We start from the raw sequence: 27,890 nt of genomic DNA, 5'->3' as shown, positions 1-27,890 counted from the left end.
CTGATTAAATGTGAAGACAATGAGAAAGTAACTGTTGTGCATTCTAAAAGTTTAGAACTCCTGTTATAAAGAAACCACAAAACAGGGAGAAATATTTTATGTATGATGGTGTTATGCCATATTATCCACACATGTATCTTCCAATCATTTCAAATGTAAAAGTTTGGACATTTTGAAATGTAATGATTTATAAAATTGTGATTAGATTTAGAAGGTAGGGAAAGAAGTTTTTATTCCCCGTGCATCTAGTCTGTGAAAGCAAAGAATATAACACAAAGCCATTAAAAAGACGAGTGACCTAATTTGACCAAATACACAGTTAATGACCATCAAATGTGAAAGTTATGAATGACTATATAACAATATACCCTCATCAGGTCTTGGAATTTATTGTAGCCATTATTCTAAATCTATTAGGCAAAAATCAGAGACTCTTTTGCTTAAATCTTGAAAATGAAAATGATTTTGAAATACATGGTAAACGTGCAATTTTTCTCAAATATTTGGAGCAGGATAAATGGGACCTTTGTAGATATAGCTGAAATAACTTTGAGCATTTTATCTCAACTTAGCATTGTCCTCATTTTATGCCACTATGACTGGCATAGTGTATGGTTTTCAAACTTCACAACTCAAAAAAATATTATGTCATTGTAGCCAAAAAGCTCAAAAGAATAATGAAGAAAATAATTGAAGAGAGAGGAAATCCAAATGGAGATGTCAATAGAGTTGGATTATTGGCAGAGGCAAAGATGTCAAAGAGCATATATGTAGATACATGAGCATTCAACACACAGGTAGGTCATTATAGACACAATAGGGAATATATGGGCTATTCCATAATTTTGAAGAGGAAAAATTTGTTAAGCACATTGTTTATTGTAACTAATTAAATAATACCCCATTTTTTGCACAAAGCTAGTAGATAAAAACCCCATCTTTCTTTACTACGGATATAGGGATAATACATCCTGACAGAAGTGTTGTTGATAATCTCTGTAAACCCACAAATCAAAAATTGCATTAAAAATCAGACAGTGTGTTGGAAAACAGATGAATAAAGAAATCACAATTTCACTTGCGGAGATCTCATAGGAGGTTGACAATGGATGAAATAAATGCCAACCGTCATGATCACATAGATATAAACAAGCTTGAGTCACCCTGTACACTCAGACTTTTATACTACATTGTTTGATGCATCAGTACATCTTCATGACAACAAAGATTATCCATAGAGAAACCCCATTCACTAATAAAACAGTATCATAAGAAAAGAAAAGAAACTAATTTTTATTCACCATCTAATAAGTTTAGCATCTATGTGGAACTAAAAATATTTTCTCTCATCTGTAAACTGTTGGCAGGTTCAGTCCACAAAATAAATGTTATTTCTATTGCTTCTATTGATTAGATCACAGGATCTCTTCAAAGCATATGGGATTGTGTGTCTGGTATCAAGAGAAGTGATAGCATAAATTTGGGGGATGTTGAATATTATATCTTTCAGGGATTTGCACAGCATATTACATATTAAAGGAACAGAGAAATCCTGTGGCGATGAATCCTCTTCACCTTTATTTAACCCAGGATTTCCAAAATGCATTTGATCACGGGACCATCTTGGTCTCTGTACCACCCATCGATAACACAGGGCAGGCGTGCTGTGAACACTTTGAGAAGCACTGATCTTGGCCAATAACCTCATTCATGGAGAGAGGAAAAGGAATTTACCCAAGGTCACAAAACCAGGAAATGGCACAGCTGGTCTCTCCCGGATCTCAGTAAATTATGTATCCCACTACCACACACTACAGCCCTGTTCACACATTAAGGTCAAAATTGTTCCTGGACCATGAGCTCACATAGTTTCCCTAATTTAACCATAGAATCCAGGGAGAGAGCTGGTGGTTCTTTCTTCTTTATTACCATTATGGGCTGAATGTTTTGTGCCTGCCCCCCCCCCACCATATTTATATGTTGAAGCTCTAACCCCCAGTGAGATGGTGTTTGGAGGTGGGGTCTCTGAGAGATATTTAGGTGTAGATGAGCTCATGAGGGTAGGGCCCTCACAATGGGATTCGTGTCTTTATAAGAAGAGGAAGAGAGATCTCCTTCTCCCTACACACACTCCCAGAACAGACCAAGAGCACTCAGTGAGAAGGTGGCGGCCTCCAAACCAGGACGCCGACCATCACCAGGAACTGAATCTGCCAGCACCTTGATCTGGGACTTCCAGATTCATGAGACATAAATGTCGGTTGTTGAAGCCATCCAGTGTGTGGTGTTTTATCAGGGCACCAAGCTGACTAAGCCCATTTATACATAGTATGCATCCAGCAAACGGCCTGAGATAAGCAAATATACATTTGTTGGATTAATAAATGGACAAAAGGATAATAAATTATGGCAAAATGATCTCAGTTATTAGCTAAAACATTTCTTGGCTGTTAAATAAAGTTTCTCATATTTCCCCTTAATAAAGAACAAATGCTATGAAATAGGTTGCTCTCTTCATAGTCTTAAAAAATAACAACGAACAGATTAATTATCCTCAATGACGTATTGCTGCACATGCCCTCACTTGTAGTGAAAAGAGAAACACCCTGTGTTATATAGGGTCCTTGGTTAATTTATGGGTTTTTTTTCACTAAGGGAATGATCACTGATGATATAGCTGTGCCAATCTTCTTTGCCATAAAGCTAATTATTACAAATTACAGAAACTCTTTCCACTTGAAAATTTACTAGACAGACGTATGGTTTAGAAAACTCAGACCATTAAATTTAGTTGGAATTTTATTTTATTTTATTATTATTTTTGTGTGTGTGATGAAGATTGGCCCTGAGATAACATCCGGGCCAGTCTTCCTCTACTTTATGTGGCACGCTGCCACAGCATGGCTTGATGAGCGGTGCTGGATCCACGCCTGGGATCCAAACCTGCGAACCCTGGGCTGCCAAAGCCGAGTGTGGCGAGCTTAACCACTACGCCACTGGCCTGGGCCCATAGTTGGAATTTTAAAACGTCAAACATTGCACTTGAAGTTAGCCTCAATTACACAAAAATAGATCTGACAGCACATACATTTATTGCTGCTTTAAGGGTTTCTGAGTAAAAGGTCCATTATACGTTTAAAATGATGACAATGAGAGCAATTTCTTAAAGTCTTCTCTGATTGTTCAATTTGTGTATCAGATCCATTATTGGGAGTAATTATCAAACAAAATGTGGACACAATACATGTGACTGTATGTACACAAATGAATATTTAGTACATGCTTTTACAGCCATACTTTTGATTTTTCTATGAAAATAAGCAAGTATAAAATATTCATATTTAACTGAACTTTTTAATACTCAATAAGCCAAATCATCAGACTAACTGACTGAATCAAGAAAATTTATTGAAATAATGTATTTTTAGTAAAATATATCCATAATTCCAATAATTTCTCTTGGTTTAATGTTTTATAACAGTATTCAGCAATGTCCCCTGCGCCAACCCAGGCATGCCTACCTGCTTCTGTCCTGATGGCCTCCATTGGCCCAGAAGCTGAATGTATTTACCGAACGGCTCTTCACAAAAACAGCTGCCAACCCATATTTTGTCCTATTCTATTACATCGTAAGGCCTAATGCTAAACACTGTCATGTAGATGCTTGACACTGTAAACATATATTTGTGATACTTATTGTTCTAGAGGCTTGAGGAAACGCGATAGACAATACATACATTCTTACATTATTAAATCTAATATTAAATATTGTCAGAAGTCTATGAAAATGAACCATATCCATGTTAAAACAAAATTTGAAATAATGTAACACATTGGATTTTGATATTGCTTAAAATTTGCTGAGCACAATTTCAAAATCAACTCTAAACATACCTTCAAAACAAAGACAAAAAATAATACAACTTCATATAAACATTCAGGACAAACATATTCTTTGTTAGCAGATTAAGAAGTTTGGTAATATAATGATGAACTAAAGGAATACGTTCTTAAAAAAAATTACCTGTTCTTTGAAAAAATGTGAATTAATTTTCCTGGACCTTCAATTGCTTAATTCATACTTGAAAAAGAAAATCAAGTCTAAAAGTGAGGTCGGCAAGATGGCAAATAGGAAGCCCCAGAGCCTCCCTGCCCACAGAGACACCAACTTTCCAACATTACACAGACACCCTCCCTTGTGAATGATACAGAAGCTGGTTACGAGGTCCTTACGCACCAGAGGAGCACAGAGCTAACCACACCGAAGCTGCAGGACAATCCATGGGACTCACTCACAGCCCTTCTCCTCAGAACAGCAGGCATGACTCTGACAGCAAAACCAGACGGAGACACAAGGAAAGAAAGGAAAACTACACACCAGCATCCCTGATGAATTACATGTAAAAATTCTCAGCAAAATACTAGCAAACTGGACTAAACAGCACTGAAAGGATTATACACCATGACTAAGTGGGGTTTATACCTGGAATGCAAGGATTTATCAACATGTGAAAATGTATCAACGGAATATACCACATTAACAGAATGAAGGGCAAAACCCACAAGATTATTTCAACTGACACAGAAAAAGCAGGTTATAAAATTCAACATTCCTTCATGGTAAAAACACTCAACAAACTAGGAATAGAAGGAAACTACCTCAACATAAAAAAAGTCATATATGAAAAGCCTATAAACATACTCAATGGTGAAAACCCAAAAGCTTTTCCTCTAAAATCAAGAACAAGGCAAGGATACCCAGTCTCAGCACTTCTTCAGCATGGCCCCGGAAGTCCTGGCCAGAACAATTAAGCAATAAAAAGCATTTAAGTTGGAAAGGAAGAAGTAAAATTATCTCTGTTTGTAGATGGCATGATCTTCTATACAGAAAACCTTAAATATTCTACAAAAATATTGTTAAAACAATAAAGAATTTCAGCAAAATTTCAGGATAAAAAATCAACACACAAAAAAATCACTTTCATTTCTATATAATAGCAACGACCAATCCAAAAAGGAAATTAAGAAAACAATCCTATTTACTGTAGTATCAAAAAGGATAAAATACTTAGGAATAAACTTAACTAAGGAAATGAAAGACTCGTGCACTGAAAACTACAAAACGTTACTTAAAAAAAATTCAGAGAAGATACACATAGACGGGAAAATATTCTGTGCTTGGGGATTGGAAGACAATATTGTTAAAATGTCTATACTACCCAAGTGGTCTGTAGAGTCAATGCAATCCCTGTCAAAATCCCAATGGCATTTTGGGCAGAAATAGAAAAAACATCCTAACATTCATATAGAAACTCAAGTGACCCTGAATAGCAAAAACAATCTTGAAAAAGAACAAAGTCAGAGGCCTGACACTTCCTAATCAAAACATACCACAAAGCAACAGTAATCAAGACAGTGTGGTACTGACATAAACACAGAAACACTAATGGAACAGAAAAGAGAGCCCAGACATAAACCCCTATATTAATGGCCAAGAAATGTTCAACAAGAATGCTAAGACTCCACAACGGGGAAAAGATAGTCTCTCCAACAAATGGTGCTGGGAAAGCTGGATAACCACATGCAAAAAAATGAAGTTGGAACCTTACCTTATACTATACACAAAAAATTTACTCAAAATGAATTAAAGATCTAAACATATGACCTAAAACTGTAAAGGTCCTAGAAGAAAACAAAGGAAAAGTTTTAGGACATGAGTTTAGCAATTATTTCTTGGATATGACACCAAAAGCATAAGCAACAAAAGCAAAAATAGACAAATGAGACTACATCAAATGTAAAAACTTTGATGCATCAAAGAAAACAAGAGAGTGGAAGACAACTTATGCAATGGGAGAAAATATTTGCAACCCTTGTATCTAATAGGGGATTAATATCCAAAATTTATAAGGAACTTATATAGCTCAACAACAATAAAACAATAACTCAATTTAAAAAAATGGGCAAAGGAGCTGAATAGACAATAATTCAAAAATATATACATATGGTCAACAAGCATATGAAAAGATGCTCGACATGACTAGTCATCAGGGAAATGCAAATGAAAACCACAAGGAGATATAACCTCACACTCATTCGGATGATTATTAACAAAAGAAAAGGAAAAAAATCAGTGTGGGCAAGTTGTGGAGAAATTGAAACTCTTGCGTACTGTTAGTGGTAATATAAAATGGTGTAGCCATTATAAAAAACAAAATTTAAAATGTAGATTGACCCAGCAATCCTACTCTTGGGTATATACCCATAAGAATTCAAACGAGGGTCTCAAAGAGATGTTGGCACATTCATGTTACTTGCAGCATTATTTACAATATCCAAGAGTTGGAAGTAACCCAAATATCCATTGGCAGAAGAAGATATAAAGAAAGTGTGATATATCCATACAATGGAATATAATTCAGCCTCGAAAAAGAAGTAATTTCTGTCACAGGCTAAAAAACATGGGTGAACCTCAAGGACGTTATGCTAAGCAAAATAAGCCAGTCACAAAAGGACAAATACTGTATGACTCTATTCATATAAAACATCTAAAGTAGTCAAAATCACAGGAAAAGAAAGTAGAAATGCGGTTGCCAGGATCTGGAGGGGGGAGAGAAGGGGAATTATTCTTGAATGGGTACAGAGTTTTGTAAAATGAAAAAAGTTCTAGAGATCTGTTGCACAACAATGCGAATATATTTAAGGCTATTGAACCGTATACTTGAAAATAGTTTAGCAGGTAAATTTAAAGTTGTTTTTCAATCACAAATAAAAAGGGTGGGGGGAGTATGTCAAATCTAGAAGCAGACATATAATATAAGTATGACCAAGGTGCCCCTAACTTGTCCCTTTCCCATCATAGTAGACTACATTGCATTTCAATTTCATTGTTTGCATCTCACTCATTCTTTAGAACAAGCTCCTTTTGATTAGTGACTTTATATCTCCAAGGACTAGCATACTCTTACTAAATATAATTTTTTAATGAATTCATGGGTCATGTGCATTTATAGAAAATACACAGCAGTTCATAAATATGTAAAGATCAAAATGTATTCACGTATTAAAATAGTGAATGATAGAAGTTTTTATTTTAAATGGAGTATCAAAACCAAGATATGATCACAGATCTAGCTTTGATCTCTTTAAAGTATTTTTTTCCCTGATGGGACATTATCACTTAATAATTAAATCGCGTGAAAATTAACAAGTGAGCCAACACAATTTATTGGGTTCTGTAGAAAGATTAAAGAAAGGAGACGGTGTGGAGACGGTTAATATTTCTGATGATCCCAAAGAACTAAGCATCTAATTGGGTTTAAAAGACATGAAGAACAACTGATAATACAAAGAAAAAAATGTGTTAAAATTGAAGCATGTGGATAATAAATGCTAATAAAAAATAGAGGTCAAGGAAATGAACAGAGGAGTACAGGCTGAAGAGTTCTTGAAGGCTGATCCGGGTTCTGAAAGGCAGAGAGAAGTGAGAGAAAGGTCGCAGGTGAGGAGAATGGTATAAAAGTGAAATTTATAAAGTGTGTTTGGTGGACTATATCTGACTGAATTAAATGGCTTTGGGGAAAACAGTGGGAGGTAAAGCAGTTGACACATTATGTAGAGATGCCATGGTAAGGAGGTTACAAAATGTTGAGCCCCTGAAGGATTTTTAGCAGAATAATTAATGTTCTGATCAAAGTGACATTTGGGGATAAATCTGAGTGTGGCATTGTGCTGGAAAAAGTCAGAGACAGAAAGATCAGGAGACAGTTGTGTCTATAGCTCGCGAGAATGACAAGATTTAGTGACATAGATATTTAAAAATGAAAATGAACTGGTGACCTAAGGAGGAAGTGTCAAAAGGCTTTCCGGCTAATTACATATCTGCTATGAAGTACTGCATGATCCCACGGTGAGCTGTGATGACAGCCCTCGAGAAAAGGAAGCTTTGACTTCATTGTCACTGATCACATAGGACATAAAGAATCGACAACTCTGAGGAGGGGAGAAGAAGGAATCTGATAGTTTGGGGGGTGGAAAACAGCCCTGTCTCATTCCACCTTCCAAAACTGCTCCACTTTTTGGCACTCGAAACTTTTCTCACCATTTACTTCAACCCACTTCTATGAATAAAGTCCACTCGCCTGTGTCTAGAGCCTTGATCAAAAACCCGATAGGCTGAGGTTCTCATAAATAATTAGTTGGTGTTTGGCTAAGTCACAGAGCCACTAGTCATTACTTATTCCATTTCGAGCATCTTTATTCCCTAGTTACTTATCCTGAAACATTTTCAACATCGGCTATAGAGAATTCTTTCAAGTTCTAACATCCAAGGGATGAATTTGATAGACTAATGCCACGAATTTTAAGCTAGTAAGAAGATCCCGAAACCAACAATTAAGAAAATAGAATAATCATAATTTTCAAGTGACTACAACTTGTCAATTAAGTAACATACTTCTGCATATGGGACTCTACTGAAATAGCTTTTCTATCAGGATAAATACTCTGGATTGACCCATTATTTGGGTATGGAGGATCTAGATGTGTATAGATAATGCCAGTTTAATATCTTATAAATATTTTCCATATAATTTTTCTACATTTGGACTCAAAAATCCACTGTGAGTCAACAATTTTGCTTTTCCATAACACTCATAGACTAGACGCACCTAAACCACATAGTATTTAATGAAAGTAAGCAAACTCAAAAACTAAATGATCTGCAAAATCATAGCGAGGGTTGTATTATAGAGTATATCTAGTTCCTTGCCATTTTCAGAAATGTGTAGATTCATACAGCACTCTAGAACCAGCAAACATTTCAATCAGGTTTTTCCACAATTTATGCTCAATGCCACTTGGTAATGGCCAACGAATGATAAAGAGAAAAAACGTTGCTGTGAAATGAGAGGTGCCACATTGTCAACAGACATTCAGACAAGAGAATCAGCAGCACTTACCAACAGCAAACTCACAATTGAGGGGAAAAAAGGAGTTAAAAAGATTTACTTGATTTTCATTAGCAAACTTTATTCATGCCACAATTTTAAATGTTTATTCAGAAAATCGTGAGATTAGTAAAAGTCAAACACAAAATACTTTGAGTATTTATAAAAATTAAATTTGAAGAAAAATCCTTCTATTTCTCTATTACTCATTCACGTGAGAATGCCTAGATATATTTTCAGAAATCTGAATATATTTGGGATGGTCTGAAGGGACTCTGAGGAGGAGCTGGTATTTTAAGTCAGCCCATCTTGGCAAACAACCCTCGAATCAAACACGTTTTTCAAGCCAAAACCCTAGGACCGTTTTATTTCTCTTCGTCATCACTCTCTACATCCATCAGCAGATCCTGTCCCGTCTACCTACCATAGGCATCTCAAATTCCTTTTCTCCCCTGTCCCTGCCTCCTCTGAGCCATGTAACCCCCACTGACCATGCAACAGCTGCTGGCCTGATGTAGATGCCCCCGTTCTTCCAGCTGATCTCTACTCACTAGCTTAACTCATCTGTTTGAACGGGAAGTCAGATGATGTCACTTCCCTGATGAAACCTTTCAATGACTTCCAAGTGCTCTTGGAACAACATCTTGGGCTTCAAGGTGCCGCACATTCTCCCTCTTGCTCACTTTTTCCATCATGTTTCCTGCCTCTCTCCTCACTGTTGACATCACTCCCTTTATTCTAGACTTTTTTTTCTTCAGTTTCATGAGTGTGTTGGGCACTTTTCCACCTCGGTTCTCTGTGGATAGTTTTCTTTGACTACAGGGCTTTTCCCTAAGCCTTTTGGTGGCTGACTACTGCTCATCTTTTCATCCATCCTTCAGAGAACGTTTTCAGTCTAAAATAGCACCATAGTTATTTTGCACCTCAGAACTCTGTTTATTTGCTTCAAGGTACTGAGCACAATCAGTAACCGCCATGGACACTGAGGTTCTTTCTTGTTTATCACTACTCCACCACTAGCACGTAAATTCTACAAAAGCAGAGACCGCATCTGGTTGTCTCCTTGCGACTCTGTCTACAGGGCCTAGAGGACAAATCAGGGCATATAAGAGATGCTCAAATAATTGGTGATGAATGCAGAGATACCCAGAATATACTTTAGGGGGAACACTGATGAGGGGAGGGAGGAACAATCGTCACCCAGAGATGAAATGAAGGCACGCGTGCACACTGTGTGGAAGCCATGGCAAATGGGAAGCCATCAACCACAAAAATACTCTCACGTGAGTAGCAAGGGTAAATGCATTAAACAGCAGCTGTTAATTTGAAACCAAACTCCTTTCACGTGGGCAATTCCTGAGTCATGAGCAGAGTGAACTGTAACAGAGTTTATTTAATGATTGATGATTCTCTTAAGTAGCAACCGGGAGGCCAACTGATAAGTACATAAAGTTAGTGACAGGACCCCCCTCTTAAATAAATGAATGAAGAATAGTAGGCGGTAGTCCATGAGACGAGATTCTGGGCTAAGGCCTCAGTTCTGTACACTCCACCCTTGCCCCTTCCCAAACCTCTTAATGCCTGAGATCCCAAAGACTATCAAAGGACAACAGGAAAACTTTATTTCAATCATTTTATTTTAGAAGAAAGTCAATTGAAGAACCATGGGATTAAGTAATTTATATTGCACTTTTTACTTAAATTTAATACTTGTTAAAAGCCTGAAATTCCCCAGGTAGGAGGAAAGTTTTAACCTGTTATCAGTTTTTTTGTGTGTTACATTCAACCCCAAAGAAAGCTGGAATTCTCCTGTCGCCAAAGTTATATTAATATTGAATGCCTAAAATAATCTTGTAAGAGAAACTTCACATTCCCAGAAGAGTCTCCGTAATTCTCCACGATGTAAGATAGGAGCCAAGATTCACATTACTTTAAATACTTCCATGGTCCTTGGTACAGTTAGAACTTAGTGGGAAATGAGGAAGATATGAATAATTATCAACTGATGTGAAAGAAAGAAATTTTAATAGGACGCAGGAACGGATTCTTTGTTTGCCAAACTACAGAGTTAAAAGAGGATCTCAGGAGATTCATTGAAATAGAAGAATATAGAGAAAATCTTATGGATCAACGAGTGATTAATATAAAAATAAACAGAAGGGGCTTAACATGCAGTGATTAAGAAGATAAGTCCATTACACCACTGAATGCACGCTCGCTTATAGGATGTCCACTCTGTTGGAGATACTGAGCTTTCATCGGTGGGTGGACAGAAAGAATTTCAGTATATGAGGTTCTACCTTGTCCAGTCTCTCATTTCCTGTGGTTTTTACTCATGCCCACCATTCAAATTGAGAAACCATATTAGTATTATTAATGTAATATTAAAGTGCCAGTAAAACATGCATTGATAAATTGCATGCATTTATAAGGATTATCGTAATTATAGAGGGCTAATCCAAGTTGTCAATATTCAATTATGATAACATCCTGCCAAAAATGTTCAGTACTTTTCATTTCAAAAGACTGAAGGCATTTTCCAGAACTTTAATCCCCATTTAGATATTTCCTTCTGGGTGCCTGTTTTCAGATGAGCACACAAAGGAAATGAGTGAAATGTGGTATCTGTTTAACCACTGAGAAAAGGCATGGAAGAGGTCTTTTAACAGCATATCCATAAGAGAGATGACTTTACCGTGACAATATTGTGTTGACCGTCAACTCAGACCCCTGCAGAAAGTAATGACATTTCCTAGATTATGTTCTCAACATTATATCAAAAATTGATGTGTAGTTGTCATGTAAAGTTCACTTCTGCATTTTCTAGAAAACCTTTTTTGAAGACAACTTCCTTTGCAAATTATCTTTTAGAATATAGAATGAGGAAGGACTTTATTTCTCTTAATTAATTACTACATTTTCTTTTTTAAAAGAGAAGTAAATAAATTCTGTTCCCTTTTTTGTTTTTGTTGCGAGAAATTCAAAGCTAAATTTAATGCCATATAATAGCAATTCTTTTAATCTAAGCGGCTAGTACATTTATACTTTTCTCTTTAGTTTGGCTGCCTTTTAAACTTTTATTTCTTTTAATACATTTCTTTGTTGCATACAGATTTTTATTTTAAGTTGTATCAAATATTTTAAATTGTATCAAATACAAGTAATCTTTTTAAAATCTAAACAATCTACTTTTTATTTATATGACTATGTATCTTTTGAGTGAGATCTTATACATTCATGATATACAATATTCTTTTCACTATACACATAACTCGCAATTATATAAATGCATATGAGAAGAACTTAATCATGTAAAAGTTTTGAACTTGTTGCCTTTGAAATAAAAATACAGTATCATAGACCACTCTAGATAAACTAATATCTGAAAAATATTGAAGTCTGAATCAAATCAAGAATAACAGTATAATATTTTCTATTTATTTTAAAATGGTAGATGATCATTTTAAACAACAATTAATACCTTGAACTTGCAAGCACACTAAAATGTGAAAAAAAATTTCCATTTAACTCTACCTTGAAAAGGATTAGCATTATAGTCAAATAATTGTAAGAGCTGCTATATTTACTTTTTCCTGAATTTTCCTTTTTTCTCATAGTAACTACAAATCACTGGTTCAAACTCCTACCTTTTCCAGGATAAATATATTCTAAACGTGTGACTCCAATATTTTTGTCTTACTTCCTCTCTTTTTATATGAAGCTGTCATTGCCATGGCTTGTCTGTTCCGGATTCTGACCCATCTCTATAGTCTTCTCTACTTAAAGGCCAGAGCCTTAGACATGGGGGAATGGCTTCCACACTGGACCATGTCCACTGCTGGGCTACTATATCATGAAGAATAACTGACCTTCTGCTTTGTAGGACATCTGAAACTTACACGGCACAATAACTTCTCTTACTTGCCTCCCAGAGGCCACTTGTCATATCTTATAGACTCCAGAAATATTTTATTAACTCCACTGGGTTTCCCAGTAGTGAATGTTGATAGGAAAAAACCTCTTGAGAAAGGCAGTGAAATAAAAATCCTTCCCTATATAGAAATATTTTCTTGCTGTTTGGACTCAGTGCCATACATTAACACTAAACAAGCTTGAATAGCATTTGCTTGAGGTCAAATACGCTCATCGTGTTTATGACATCAACTTGGGATGGGTGCCATCAGATGGGATGGTACAGGGTTCACGGCAGAACCAGAAATTAAGGATCTTCCAACTTAGCAAGGAAAAAGTATGTATACGCTCAACTACAATATTAGTATAATTTAATAAAGAAGGTTTTAATAATGAAAAGTATGATTATTGAATAAGCATTGCTATATGTAAAAATCAGAATAAATAGTTTCTATTTCAAGCAATCTCTAAATGGTGAGTAATCCTCAATTAGATGGGCTTATTCTGCTAATAATGCTTTTGGATTAAAAATATACATTAAATTTAATTCTATAATTAATTTGTAAATATCTCTGAAATGTTTTCACAATTGCAATGAAACCTATCTCACCACTTTAAAGTTATATATGTGTTAGATATATAGACAATGGATATAGATAGATGGACAGATAATTTCATTTAAAAATGAGCGGTCAGGAAAAGCTTCTCCATGGTTAATGTGAAAAAATAATTTGGGTATTCATCTATCCTTGAACTAGAACAATTTTAAAACCCATAAAAGGATCTCCAATCCCACCTGGGATGTAGATCTGCAAAATAAAACATCACTCCCACTTTAACGAGAAAAATCTAAACTATAAAATCATAACTTTTCCTCAACTCCTCAGGGAGCTGAGGTGGCATGTATGCAGGTGACATCAATTCCAAAGGGTAAGCCCCTTCAAGGACAGATGGCACATGCCAACTGCCTCTGTGACAGAACATAGGAGAAAGAAGACCAACCTTCACACACACAGGTAAGAACAGATCAGCTGATGGCTTAGCAAAGGCTAAGCACGGTCTCCAATAGCTCAGGGACTCAGACAGAAGGGGAGTCTGTCCTTCCTTCCACCGGCCCCCATTGGGTGATTCAGAAAACTTTGGGGTACACAGCAGGAGCCTGGAAAGAGCCTGTCCCCCGACACTAACCCCAATATCAGTGTTTCCGTGGTGAGAAGAGCATGAAATACCATGCACTTCCCTGAATCCTTCACTTTTAGGAAACAAAAGCATTAACCTAACTGGGAGAAGGGCAGCTGGTTTCCTCCAGGGCCCAGGCAAAGATGCACTGTAGCCTGGAGAAGGGTAGATGGGAGGAGAAAATTTATATCTGGGTGTGTGGCAGGAAAGCCAGTATGAGCTCAAGATTCTATATCAGTTCCAAGACTACGGTCTCCTAGCACTGGGACAGGCAGGAAAGTTCCCCCAAAGACCAACCACAAGTAGAATTTGACAACCTCGGAGGGAGGTCAGGAATGATGAGAACACTCCACTCGCCTAAGTGTGACTCTCAGGGTCTGACTTAGGCTGGAAGAGAACAGCAGAACACGTCCGGATCCCAGAGGGGCTTAGCACAGAGTAACAAGCAACAGCAGTCTACTATGGGGGAGGGCCAGGGGATGGGAGGGAGACGGTCTCTTTTGAAAAGGTGTTTAGGGATGACTGAAAGCTGAAGGTGGACACTAACACTGAGTAAAAGCTCCCAGCAGCTCAGCGTGAGAGGAAATGGCTTGTGATCCACGGAGCGTAACCACAGCAACAACAGCACTCAAACTCAGCTCAACTCCTGACTGCATGGACTCTAGCCTAACAGAAGCAGTGCGCCCACTCCCAGGCATAAATATCATTAACGCAATCTCCACAGTTCCATACATGGTGTCCAGCTGCAAGAAAAAACTATGAGACACACAGAGAAAGCAAGACAAACAACCCCTTGCCCAAAGATAAAGCAAGTACAGAACCCAAATTGGAGCATATTCATATTATGGAAATATTAGACATGGATATTAAACTAACTAAATATGTTAAAGAATCATAAAAATATGTTAACGTAAAAATATGTTAAAGGATCTAGCGGAAAAGATATTATGCTTGAAGAGATGGAGTAATTATTGCAGAGAGAAAATAATTATGAGAAAGAGTCAAATGGAAATTTTAGGGGGAAAACCCTACAATAATAGAGATGAAGAATTCTTTCAGTGGGTCATCGGCAGACTTGACACGGCTAAGGAGAGACTTAGCGAATCTGAAGAAAGGTTAATAGCAAGCACACAAACTGGGACACAGAGAGAAAAGAGTGAATAAAACAGGACCGAGCACACAAGAACTGTGAAACAATATCAAATGGTCTAATGGACATGTAATTGGAGTCCTGGAAGAAGCAGAAAAAGAGATGGGGCAAAGGACATATCTTTGATGATAATGGCCAAGAATTTTTTCCTAAATAATAAAAGACATCGAACTATAAGATCCCAGAATGTTAGACTAATCAAAGCAGGATGAATATCAAGTGCACACAGACAGACACACACACACCCCTAGACACACCACAGTCTACGTGATGAAAATGAAAGATAAAGAAAAAAATCTTAAAGGAAGTCAGAGGAAGGGGACAAATGCATACAGACAGGAGAAATATAGCTGACTTCTCATCATAAACTAAGGGGTGAGAAGACAATAGGGTGACATCTTTAACATATTAAAACAAAGCAACTTTCAACCTAGACTTCTATACCCAGCAAAATATCTTTCAAAAATGAAGATGAAAAGACAACTTTTTCAGAAAAACAAAAGCTGGGAGAATTTATTGTCAGCAGTCCTGCCCTACAAGCAAAGGTAAAGGAAGTTCCTCATACAGAAAAAATTTAGACAGAAACTTGGATCTATCCCCTAAAATAAAGAGCTCCAAAGATAAAAAGGAAAGTAAATATAAAATATTTCTTTTCCTTATTTTCATTCACTCTAAAAGATCACTGACTATCTAAAGCAAAAACAGTAAATAAGTTTTGTGGACTTTATAATATAGGTAAAAATAAAATGTAAGACAATGATAGCATGAAGCATGGAAAGAAGAAATTAAAAGTATGTGCTTGTAGAGTTCTTATACTACTCAAAGTGTCATGGTATCATTTGAAGCTAAGCTGTGGCACATTAAAGGTGTATATTTTAGGGACCAGCCTGGTGGCACAGCAGTTAAGTGCACACATTCCACTTCAGCGGCCCAGGGTTCACTGGTTCCGATGCAAACATGGCACCACTTGCCAAGCCATGCTGTGGCAGGTGTCCCACGTATAAAGTAGAGGAGGATGGGCACAGATGTTAGCTCAGGGCCACTCTTCCTCAGCAAAAAAGAGGAGGATTGGCAGCAGATGTTAGCTCAGGGCTAATCTTCCTCAAAAAAAAAGAAAGGAAGAAAGAAAGAAAGAAAAAAAAGAGGCATATTTTAAACTCTAAGGAGACCATTAAAATTTTTAAGAGTTTTGTCTAATAAGCCATAGTGGAGATAAATTGGAGCAATAAAAAGACTATAGGAAACTAGAGGCTGGCAGGAAAAGAGGGAAGAAATCAACAAAATACAAATAGAAATACTCCAACAGGGGCCATGTGTTCAATCTTATTAGTCTCTCTCCTACCAAATCTCACTGAAATCAATAAAATCTTGTTTATTGATATATATAATATGATATATATTGTATTACACATCATGTTATATTTCAATAAATAAATATAAATTCATATGTAGTACATAATATATATTATATATTATAATGTTTCATAATATTTTATATATAATACTGTATTATGATATATACTATACTATAATACATATGCAAACATTCTCTGCTTTTTTTATGTTGAGTTCAAGAATAGTTACTGCCATTTTGTTCCCTAGCAGCAGGTTCCATGTTACACAGCTTCAGGCCAGATTTTCTAATTTCCAGGATAAACTATATCATCATTGTCTACATATCTTTAATCCAAAGTTCGCAGATATTTGTTTATTCACTTGCTTTGTTTTGGTTTGGAAATTTTCCTGAAGAAAAGAGCCCAGAGCAAGAGTGACATTTGTGTTCATTCTGCTCTATAACTCTTGTCAAATTTCCAATCAAATTAAATAATATAAAAGAACGACATCTGGCTGCAAGAACACATTGAGCACTCAAAGATGCTGATGCTTTGAGCGTTTGCCTGGACGATGTGAGAGAATTCAGATCAGACATTTCACATCGAACCTCCTTGGAACCACTTTTGCTAGCGTTAATGTTTTATAACCCACCTCCTCAAATAAAAGTGCTTGCTTTTGGTTTGAGAAATCCTATCGGTGTTCATCTGCAGTAATAGACAGTTATAATTAACATGGTCTAGGCTTCATTTCCATAGGAGAAAACTGAAACTTCTCTAATGGAAGCAGGTGTGGACCAGTCATAAGAGCTCAGGTCTTATGGCCACAGAAACTGGATCTCCAGCACTGAATCACAAGCTCCTTCATCTTCCACATATTCAACTACTAGTGCTCCTTGGTGCCCTGGTTTGTGAAACAAGGCAGTCTGTCCACTGCCTTTCTGATGCAAAAGTGGGCCGCCACACAGGTGCTCAGTGAATAGCATTCGAGATGAAACGCACGTGTCTGTCTGCACCCCATCAGTTATCAGCAGTGTGATTGTGACCGGGGCAGGCTGGAAACACTCTACGTTCTATTCCTTCTCGTTTAAAAACTGAGCATACCTCAAAAATAAGTTGTACAGAGGACAAATGAATAAACAGCTATAGCATGTTTGGGGTAGGACCTGGCATAGAGTGCATGTTTTTTGTTGTTTTATTATGATTTCATGAATATAAATTTTACTGAAAAATGTAGATTTAGAGAATCAAAGATTAGCAATACGTATTTTAATGTAGATGCAAATATATGTTAATGGATTTAAAATATCAGACAATCTTTTGGCAACTTACTTCAACTGTCCTTATATCATTTGATGCTGTCCTTAAAAAGATTAATTCTACAAACACTTTATACATTTCAGATTTTAAACTCTGACACAAAGGATTACAACAGAGAAATGACTCCCTCTAAATCCACGGGAGGTTAGGAATGACATGAACTATCAGAAGGGTATTAGCATCATAAAATGATAGCAAATGAAAATATAGCATTATGTGTGGCCAAATGAAAATAAATACATTAAGTAATTAAACAAAGCCTTAGATTCTTGATCAGGATTCATTCCAGTGAGAAATATATTAGTCTCTCTCTTTTAATGAAGTGTATTTGTTGGGAATAAAGTGGAATGTAGACAATTATAGGTTGGGGTTGGAAGTACATGGATAATTGTGCACAATAATAACTGTAGACTAATTATTTTACTAGGATCTCTTCCTATAAGAAGTGCGTGAAAAGCCCGAAGCCACAAGATAACTTTGAGAGAACAGATAGGAGCATTCATCAATTCTAACACTGCTAAAAATATTAGTGAATTTATTAACACTATCATAAATAAGGTTTATAGTTCCCTGTCTACAGATGTTCGCAAAATGTATCAAAGTGGCAGATTTTTTCCAGACATTTCCTACATAAATAACATCCACAATATCATTGTACACTGTCTCCACAGTAGTCCTATTGAAATAAATTGGAATAAACTTGCATACAAATGCCATAATAAGTAGGGAAATTTAGCCGGAATGAGAAACAGCCCTGTGGTTTGTGTCTGGTTCAGAATATTTATCATCAGCTGGAAATCTGGCCTTTCAAAAACATGCATGCATTTACATCCCAGCAAACTGCTTATCTCAATTCAAAGGATCACTTATTAAAGTTTATCCATGTATTTGCTTATTTGCAACTGCTTATTAAAGGAGACAAATATCAACATTAAGCATTTTTAGTGCTTGAAAACATGTCCTAAAATAAACCTCACTCTCATTGGAAATTCTTATTTCACTTCTACAAGGTTTACCTGCATAATCAAACGCCAAAGAAGATTTGTGAATCTGACCTTTGTCATCCCATTTATCAGACTATTAACTCAGTCTCACATCCATTTTTAAAAGGTTAGCATCTCCTTTGCGGTACCTTCTTCCAATTAGAATGAGTAATACACAAACGCAAGCACTGAAGTGGCGGCTCTTTGCTGGTCCTATCCTAACACCCTTTGAAACTAGAAATTGCAAGGGCTCACGACCATAATCTACCTGGAAATTACGATTGTCTGTGTTTTGGGACGCTAATATGAATCTGTGTGATCACTCACAAGAAAACCGGTAACATTACAAATGGTCACTTTGGGTGCATTTTTAACACGAACAACCTGAAATCATAGCAATTGTTTGATCTAATTATTCCAGATGCTAACTTCTCCATTTTCTCGTTACTTTGTCTTTTATAATATACATTTCATAGAGGCAGGTTTTATACAATTCAATTTCATGCGACTTTTAAACAGACTTTTAGAACAGTAATATTTCACTGTGTAGTAAGGGCACGGATTTGTTTTGACATTAGGAAAGTTACTCAATATGACAATGAAAGCCAGATGCAGAAATGGTTGACCTTACTTTTGTATTCCAGGTGAAAACCAGCTGCTGCCACACTAATATCAGACTGGAAATGCAGGTAGAGTTGATTGGATGTGCTGTTCAGTAACGCTGGTACTGTGGTACCTGTAAGAAAGACGTACGTTGAATTTTAACTTTACAAATGCATTAACTTCTCTAAGCAGAAAAGATATGAAGATGTTTGTTTAGGTGCACAAATCCCTATAGCTAGTGTGACTGCCTCCTATTTAATCCGGGGATGGGCTTTGATCACTCTACTTTGCATCTTTCTGATTTTCCAGGTACAGTAGAAGTTACACATTCTCTCTGCCCTCCTCACACAGACGTGAAAACTGTCTATCATATTGGTGTAGGAACACACAAATTCTTCTATTTTACCATGCACTGGTTTTTCACATTGCTTTCTTTTAACAATATAATCACATGTATTTTTCTTTTTTAATTTTCGGCTTGAACAAAGAAGGGACAAAATCTAAACGTGCAGGTCTTACAGAGGTGGGGGGAGCAGATCTGTGTAGCTCTGATACAGTGTATTATAGTATTCATAAGATGTTCCTTTTGACTCCGAATTCACTTTTCTAAATCTCTGGGAGAGTCATATTGAATAATGTTCGTGTTGAGATCTGCAAATGATTTCAACTAAACGCGTGTGAAAAGGAAAATATAGGTTTATTTTCATAAAGTTTTCTTTACTTAAAATGTTCTAGCCTGCATTGTAGCGATCAATAAATAAGAAGGAGCTATATAGATACTGAGGATGAGGGTGACAAAGGAGCCATGGTACGGGAAGGTGCCGGGCAAAAGAAAAGTGTTCATCAATCAGAAGTTTAAAATATTTTGGTGAAATGTATTAAAATATGGGATAATGATAAGCAAGTTTAAATCCCTTTTCTCCTAAAGCGTATATGCTCGACTCTACTGTATTCAAATCATTCTCTAAATAAGTATACACTTACTAGATGCCAAGGAAATAGCCATGGTGTAAAACACGACAGTGCAAGCAAATTACTAGAACAAGCTACAATGATTATTTTATACATTGTATAAAAAAAGAAATACTATTCTAAATAACAAGGAAATAAGTTCATAATTGCTCAAGACAGATGAACATTATCGAAAAGATAAGACCCTCTACCATCCTTCACTCTCTGTTTAAATGACTCCAATAAGCTCCAACAGCTTGAAGTAAATCAATGATGCCAGGAATGGACTCCAGGTGACCCTCACATCACTTGGTTGTCCTAAGTCTGTTTGAAGGTGATGTGTGCAAAACTGAACTCATAATCAGCCCTGTGAAACCTGGCCGACCCCCCGCCTTCCCCATGTCAGTCAACACTATCAAAACCTACTCATGTCCTCCAATAAGAGGTTTTCTCCCTCTTTGTGACCCCACATTGCACTGCAATGAGTCATCAGGCCCTAACCAGCCAGCCTCCAATCCCTCTTTTTCACAAACTCCATCTCTCCATCTTCACCACCATCATCCCAGCGCTGGCCACCAATCTGCCAACCAGGAGGAATATGCAACAATCTCCTAACTTGTTGTCTGACTCTACTGTTGCCTTAATCCAACTCATTCGCTATTCAGGAGTCTGAAAACTTTCTTAAAATGGACATATGATTATATAAAGTTAAAATTCTCATAGCTTTCTGATCATCTTAGGACAAAATACCAGCCTCATTGATTTTACCTGAAGACCCTGCATGATGTAACCACTGCCTGCATTTCTAGCCTCTTCTCACAACTCTCTTCGTCACAACTCATTTCTCCCGTTCAAGGTGTTCCCATTATTGTAGGCCTAGAATACTCCTTCCCTTCTCCTCTGATCCATTTTGCCTTTCTTATTTCTACTCATTCAAAAATCTCCATTCATTTCCCAAACTAAGTCACTTACTTATTCATTCAATAAACATGTTTATCAGCCCAGTAAATCTGTTAACCACCTCTCCAAACATGCCAATTATTTTCTGACTTGGTACAAAGCAGAGCTTTCCCCAACTAGGACAGAGACTCAAAGACTTGACCTTCATTAAATACTTAAGGACGATGAGCAGACCACTCTTGCTGTACAAAGTATGGAACTGTTCAAGCTTTACTCAGTCTTCTCATCACTACAGCCATTAGCACTCCCAACTCTTGCCTGAAACAGCCATCAGTTGATCTCCAAAACCCTTTTTGCCTTCTGCCCATGCAGTCCTTCTGCACACAATAATCTTTTTACAAACATATAATGCTTGCAAATCTTATTTCTAGACATGGGGTAAAATATGTGTTTTATTAACATTCTAAATCAACTTCAACGTGCTCTGAGGATTCATCCAAGACAGCTGGGGATATGTGATCTCCATCAGTCCTGGGGATTCTTTCTGTGCCCCAGGAAGGCAAATAGTCCCCAACTTTTGGGTCCCCTGCTCTTTACTTCACATGTGCTCACTCCCCAACCTCACATGGTCCCTCGGCTTCCAGCAGTTCCAAGGCTCTGTGCACACAGATAGAACACTCTTTGCCTGTCTAAGTGCATCCGGACACCACTTTCATTCTGAGGTCCCGCCAACTCTGGGTGGCGCTGTGAGGAATTAAACGATCACTTAAATTGCTAGAGGAAGCCCAGGTCTGCGGAACTCTCTAACCTCCCTTCTTGTCAGTCACTTGAACTGCTTCAACCTTGAGCATTCACCAACGCTTCTGCTTTCAAAAGCTGAGGTTTTGGGAAGACCAAAGCCGGGAGAGGGTTTACCCCAGAGTATGGGTGCCCGCTATTTTTAGGCCAAGCCAAGTGCAAAACCTGGTTCTCTCCTGGAATGAGGTCGGGAAAAATACCAGTGGAATGAGATGCAAACAACATCCCAGGAAAATATCCTGTCACAAATGCAAATGAGTTCTCGTGGATTCCATTCCGAAAACACATTAAGGACTTCTTGTTGACCTTGGATTAGCATGTAGTCTTTCATTGGTTTACAAAGGTTCACCCTCAGTTTGAAGTAGTAATTTCGGTGTCTTTGGCCAATCGGTACCCCAACTGTTACCGGACTGTGATGGAAGAACAGTGAGAAATGGAGGAAAGAAAAGAAAACACCACATCCACTGTTTACCGACTGTGTGTGTGTGCAGGCGTGTGTGTGCGCACATGCATGCACTTGTGTCAACTCTTTTGGAAGTTGGATCGCTGCTTGTGATTTGGGATCTATGCTTGAATCCATTTTCCCTGGCTGCCAAAGGGAGGGTGGGCTAGGAGCTGGGGTCTTTTCAGCCTAAATCATAGCACAGCATTCACTGAAAGAACACTCTAGGTGTGTGTTGAATGATAAATACTTCAACACATTTGCAGATTTAACCCATTTGTTATTTGACATTGGTTTGATAGATGATGAGAGATATATAGATAGATAGATAGGTAGATAGATAGACAGATACATCATTTTTCTTTTAATTGAATAATTGTTGGGGAGAAAACCATAAGCCTATCCCAGCTGGTCAGCGCAAACATACGAAGAGAGATTATTGTTTGAAACTACGTAATAGCTCATGGAGTGCAGACAGGGGAATGTTGCAAAGGGAGGTAACCTGGCCTGTTTCCAAAATAAAAGCAATCTTTCTGAAGAATATGCTCTTCCCGGCCCCAGCCTCTGCCAGAAGCAAAGTGCTGGCTGCTAAGTCAGCAAACAGGGTGCACCCAAGGCCTTGGAGTGACTTACAAGGAGGAAGGTGGAAAGCGAAGAAGTGCAGGAAATGTCATCTGCACCTGCTTCTTGGCCCAACTCAAGACCCATTCTAATGTCAAGACAAGAAGGAGACAGCCACCAAAAACACCGATTTTTACCCATTTTAATTTATTTGATATTTGCCGTCCTCTCACTGTTGTATTATATTTGCATTTTGGGACGATGTGTGTAGAAAGAACAATATGTTACTTTAGATCTAACTAATCTAACCAAGTAAGTTTTCATTATAGCATCCGCACCACTTTTTGCCTGGTTTTACCTGTAATTTTGGGTAATCAGTAACTTCTTCTAGTGCATGACTTTATTTAATTAACTGTAACTCCTTTTAAGCGATGCCACCCTTCCTGGCTTTCCACGTCTGGGTCTTCTGCTGAGGACTGGACATCGGCTCAGTTCTCAGCTTCTCCATCCACCATCCAGGCTGCACACCTCTGTAGCGACTCAGCTTTTCTCTGAACTCAGATGTGTGACATCTCTTCTCCTACGATGCTTCTTGCTCGGCTCAAGCTTTTTGAATGTACTCTCTTTGGGGGTTGAAACTCTAGCTCATACTTTTTAAAATTTATTTAATAGCCTCCAGCCCCCCAACACAGTAATTTGCACACTCAAGTATTCAACACACATTTTTCTTTGTTTGTCTTCCATGACTATATCACTGTGGAACCAGAAAACCTGCTTCTACTCCTGATTCTGACACTGAAAATTTCAATATGTCCCAATTCTATAAAATAATAATAATTCCCTTACATGTGAGTAATGCGTGCGTTGTGTGTATGAAAGTGTTTTGTGAATTATCAATCCCCTCAACATGCTAGTATTAATTGCAGCAAGCAAATTCATGAATGACAGTCCTGCTTGTACTTCTATTAGGAAATATAACCATTTGTGGTTCCATAAATGATGCTGGATCTTGATGTCTCAGGTGGCATAGAAGACACACAGGAATCAATTAACCAGGGAGCAGCTGGAGCGAGGGCATGCCCTTTACTTCCCCCTGCACTGGGCTTCCAGTCAGGGCTCTTGGCAGAGGGACTGTCAGAAGAAGCTTAGTCCCACCACACAAAACGCAGTGGAGAGATTTCTGCAAAAGGGTTGCTACAGGCAGAATATTTTTGATCCCATTTTTTTTACCGTGACCTAGATAGAAGGACATATAACCAAGAAAACTTGAGAAATTTTATTACCGTCCCTACAGATTCTGCTCTCAGGCACCCTGCTATTTACTTCCCCTCAACACCAATCGTCAGCTACAAATTGGTATGACTTTTGCTCTATTTTATTCATTCAAAATTTATAACCTGCCTACTTCCCAAAATGATTTTATAAGGCTTACAATGTAGTCCTACATACATATGGCTGTAGAAAAAGAAAGGAAAAATAAAAAACTTGAATTTATTTAAGAAGCCAGTCATTTTTCCTGAAATGTGTCCCTTTAACAAATACTCATTCCTGTTTGTTTTCACACAACAATTAAATTTTAAAATGGGTTCAATATCTCCTAAATAAGTACTTTTTAAAGTATCATAGGAACAAAAAAGTTTAAATATTGATTATATTTTAAAAGATAGTCAAATTTTATTGCTGATTTGTCATTTCTTCCATATTTACTTAACCTTCTAAAAAATTTCAAAGAGTTTTTAACTTAAAGAAAATTTGCAAATATAGTACAAAAACTCCCATATGTCTACTGTCTCTCTCTATATTACATATAATTATAGCTATCTCTTTATCTATAATTTATATCTGTAAAATTGTTTTATTCTAAACCATTTGCAAGCAAGTTGCAGAAACGAAGACCCATTTCTTGTGAAAATTCAGGGGAGGGGCTTCTTAGAACAGTTCTCAAAAACATAAAACTAAAGAGATGCAACAGTTCCATCTAATCCACAGACATCATCTGATTTTCAACAATCTGCCAATAATGGCTTTTACAGCAAAAGGATTCCATCTACGTGGACCTGATGCATTCAATCTTATGTCCCCTTAGTTTTCCCCAGTCTGGAAGAGTTAGTTTTTCTTTGCCTTTCATGAACTTCACAGTTTTGAAAAAATAGAAGCCAGTTTCATGTGCAGAATATTTTTCAGTTTGAGTTTGGTGCTCTTCGCGATTAGATTCAGGCTATAGATTTTGGCAAGACCCTCAAAGTGTGATGCTGTGCTCTTCCTAGGTTGTCTTGTCTTCAGGCTCGCTCTCAGACGTGCGGGGGAGCTGGCTCCTGCAGGATCTCGGAGGCTGACTCAGGGCATTGCTTCCCAAGACTGATTTCAGTGACATCACGCTGGTTGTTTGAAATCGCCATGGTGGGACTATTTACACCACAGCAATTGCAATCCTACACATATCAAACTTTTTTGTTTGTTTGTTTGTTTTGAGAGCAGGCTTATCAGCACACCAAAGCAAACCATGTCCTGTTATTGGCGACCTTGAAATGACTGCTCAGTGAAGGTGGTCTCTGCCAGGCTTCACCACTCCGGAGTTACACCTTTCCTCCTTTGTAAAGAATTAGGATCAGGTGGGGAGAGGCCTGAAACTGTGAATGTCTATTTTTCATCAGAATTTTACCCATCAGTTTTAGCATCTATTGATGTTCTAGCCTGAATCATTTGTTATTATAACAGCTTGCCAAATGATGACTCTCTGATTCCGTCTTCCTTTTAGATTTATTAGTTTGCATTCTGCAAGGGAAAGCTTTCTCTTTCACTCATTTCATTTGTGCGTGTATCTATTTATATCAGTACGGATTCAGAAATTTCAGTTTTATACAAAATGTTTCATCATGTATTTTTTTCCTGCCAGAGCCTTGGAGTCAGCATTTCTCCAAGAAGCACTGGTTCCTTTAAGGGGAGAATGGTATTAGAGTGATATTTAGAAACCCAGAATTGGGTCCTAGTTGAGTTCATTTGCTACTGGGGTGTTATTGTTTTACACTTCTCAAAAGACACATGTAGGAAATACGTACACACATACATAAACACACACATACAGGTACACACTTAAATTTTTATTTATGTTTATAACCATATATATTAAAATCATAAGTTCACACCAATATCTCTAATTCAAATCCAACACAACCAGGTCCATACTAGCCTTCCTCCTTTCCATTTTTGTAACTCCCTTCTCAAACATTGAGGAATCTGGTTCACATTGTCCTCAGTAACTATGTCCTCAGTTCTCATGTAACTACCCAACCTCCCAACTGTACCAGCTACCAGCTTGTTCAACTGTCTCCTTGCTGGGTCCCTAACTGTGCCAAGCACCTTCAACAAGTATATGGAAAAAGAAAGTTGGCCAAGATGGAATCTTAAAATTCATTCCGTCCCTCAATTAACTTCCACTGTGAAGACATCCTGCTGTGTCCACGGGGTCTTAAACCATTTGCTCTTCGCAGCCTCAGGAGTCTGACTCGTATTGACCTGCTACATTCTCATCTGCCCCCTACTTAATGGGAACAAAGCTTCCTCTCCTCTCATCTGTTTTCCAGTGTTCTTGCTCTAAGACTTCTGACACTGGAGAAACTACTCTGCAGAGAGAAGAGTTTTGTAGGAAATGCCCACAGTGAATGTTTTCTTGTAGTTTCTTTTGTTAGTGTTTGATGACCCTGACTCACAAAGACAACGGAATTGGTGCCATCTTACCCGAAAAGCTGCCCAGTCTCGGTGCGCTCATATCGCCGCCATCGTAGATCTCAAGAGAGTCCCAGTTCTGCTCTGTGGCGAAACTGAGGACTTGAATCTACCAAACAATAAAATCATTAATCTTTAGTTTTTGGTTTAAAGAAATTAGCCTGATCATAGGGGGTTTTCATAAAATTAAAAATATCTATGCAAAAGATAGATGGAACCCAAGAAAGTAAACCATGGAAGGACATCAAAAACTTCTACAAATGGCACTTCTGATAAATTTTATCCTAAAAATCTGTCATTTTTATTCCAAATATGGAGGCATGATTGGAAACACTTTGTAGAAGTAGTAAGCCAAGAGAAAAAGCTTATGGTTTTTGTATTTACAATAGACAATACAAAAAGGAGGAAGCAAGCAAGAAAGAAACTCAAGGAGCTGGCTATGCCTGTTTACTTGCAGACTCTGGGCTGGAAGGAATTACCTGAATTCCTGATCCTTCTGTAACGATGATTTTCCAGATACAGTTTAAATTGTTACCATATGGCTCAGGGTAGCCCGGGGATAAAATTGTGCCTCTGCGCTGAGTGAAATTGCCACTGCAGGGGACTAGAAGACAAAACCGTAGTTAGTGGAAATAAACTACAGGGAAGGACAACATTAATTTGTTGTTTTGTGTTCTTTTACTGTGTAATCAGATGTTCAGAGAAATTTTACATGGACTATGTACTTTAAATGGCACTTTTAGCCAAGGTCTAATTTAGTCTATCTTTTAAATTAGCAATACCATTGATTATTATTTATTATACTACTAAGTTATAGATCTTGCATCTCAAAATAAATCTATTCAAGGTCTCTTCAAAGGCACTGTATCTAACAATGGTATCTCTGAAGTGAATTCTGTTTAGAATAATTTATCTATACAATTTAAAGAGCTTTGCAGAGTATTCTCTTCTATATGCAGACATGCAACTCCAAATGATATTAATGAGATTTATGTGCAAATCCAGATAGGGGAAGAGATGCTTAAAATGTACAAATGAATTCAAGTGCTAATCATGATCCCACTAGAGGTTCTTACACAAAATGAA

General features: G+C 37.4%; 1 protein-coding gene across 2 annotated transcripts in view; it reads right to left on the bottom strand.

Moving 5' to 3' along the window:
- CSMD1 (CUB and Sushi multiple domains 1) overlaps positions 1 to 27,890 on the bottom strand; it is a 1,833,881-nt gene that overhangs the window by 207,494 nt on the left and 1,598,497 nt on the right. For both annotated transcript variants that reach the window (XM_023630572.2, XM_023630573.2), the window contains exons 35-37: positions 27,284 to 27,408; positions 26,817 to 26,913; positions 19,455 to 19,559 (exon numbers count right to left, since the gene is read on the bottom strand). In XM_023630572.2, the coding sequence (XP_023486340.1) occupies positions 19,455 to 19,559; positions 26,817 to 26,913; positions 27,284 to 27,408 (327 nt within the window). The remainder of the gene's footprint in view (positions 1 to 19,454; positions 19,560 to 26,816; positions 26,914 to 27,283; positions 27,409 to 27,890) is intronic.

This window comes from Equus caballus, chromosome 27 (assembly GCF_041296265.1).
Source record: "Equus caballus isolate H_3958 breed thoroughbred chromosome 27, TB-T2T, whole genome shotgun sequence".
NCBI lineage: Eukaryota > Metazoa > Chordata > Mammalia > Perissodactyla > Equidae > Equus > Equus caballus.
Note: the sequence above shows the minus strand (reverse complement) of the source record. Positions and strands in the feature narration are given on the sequence as shown.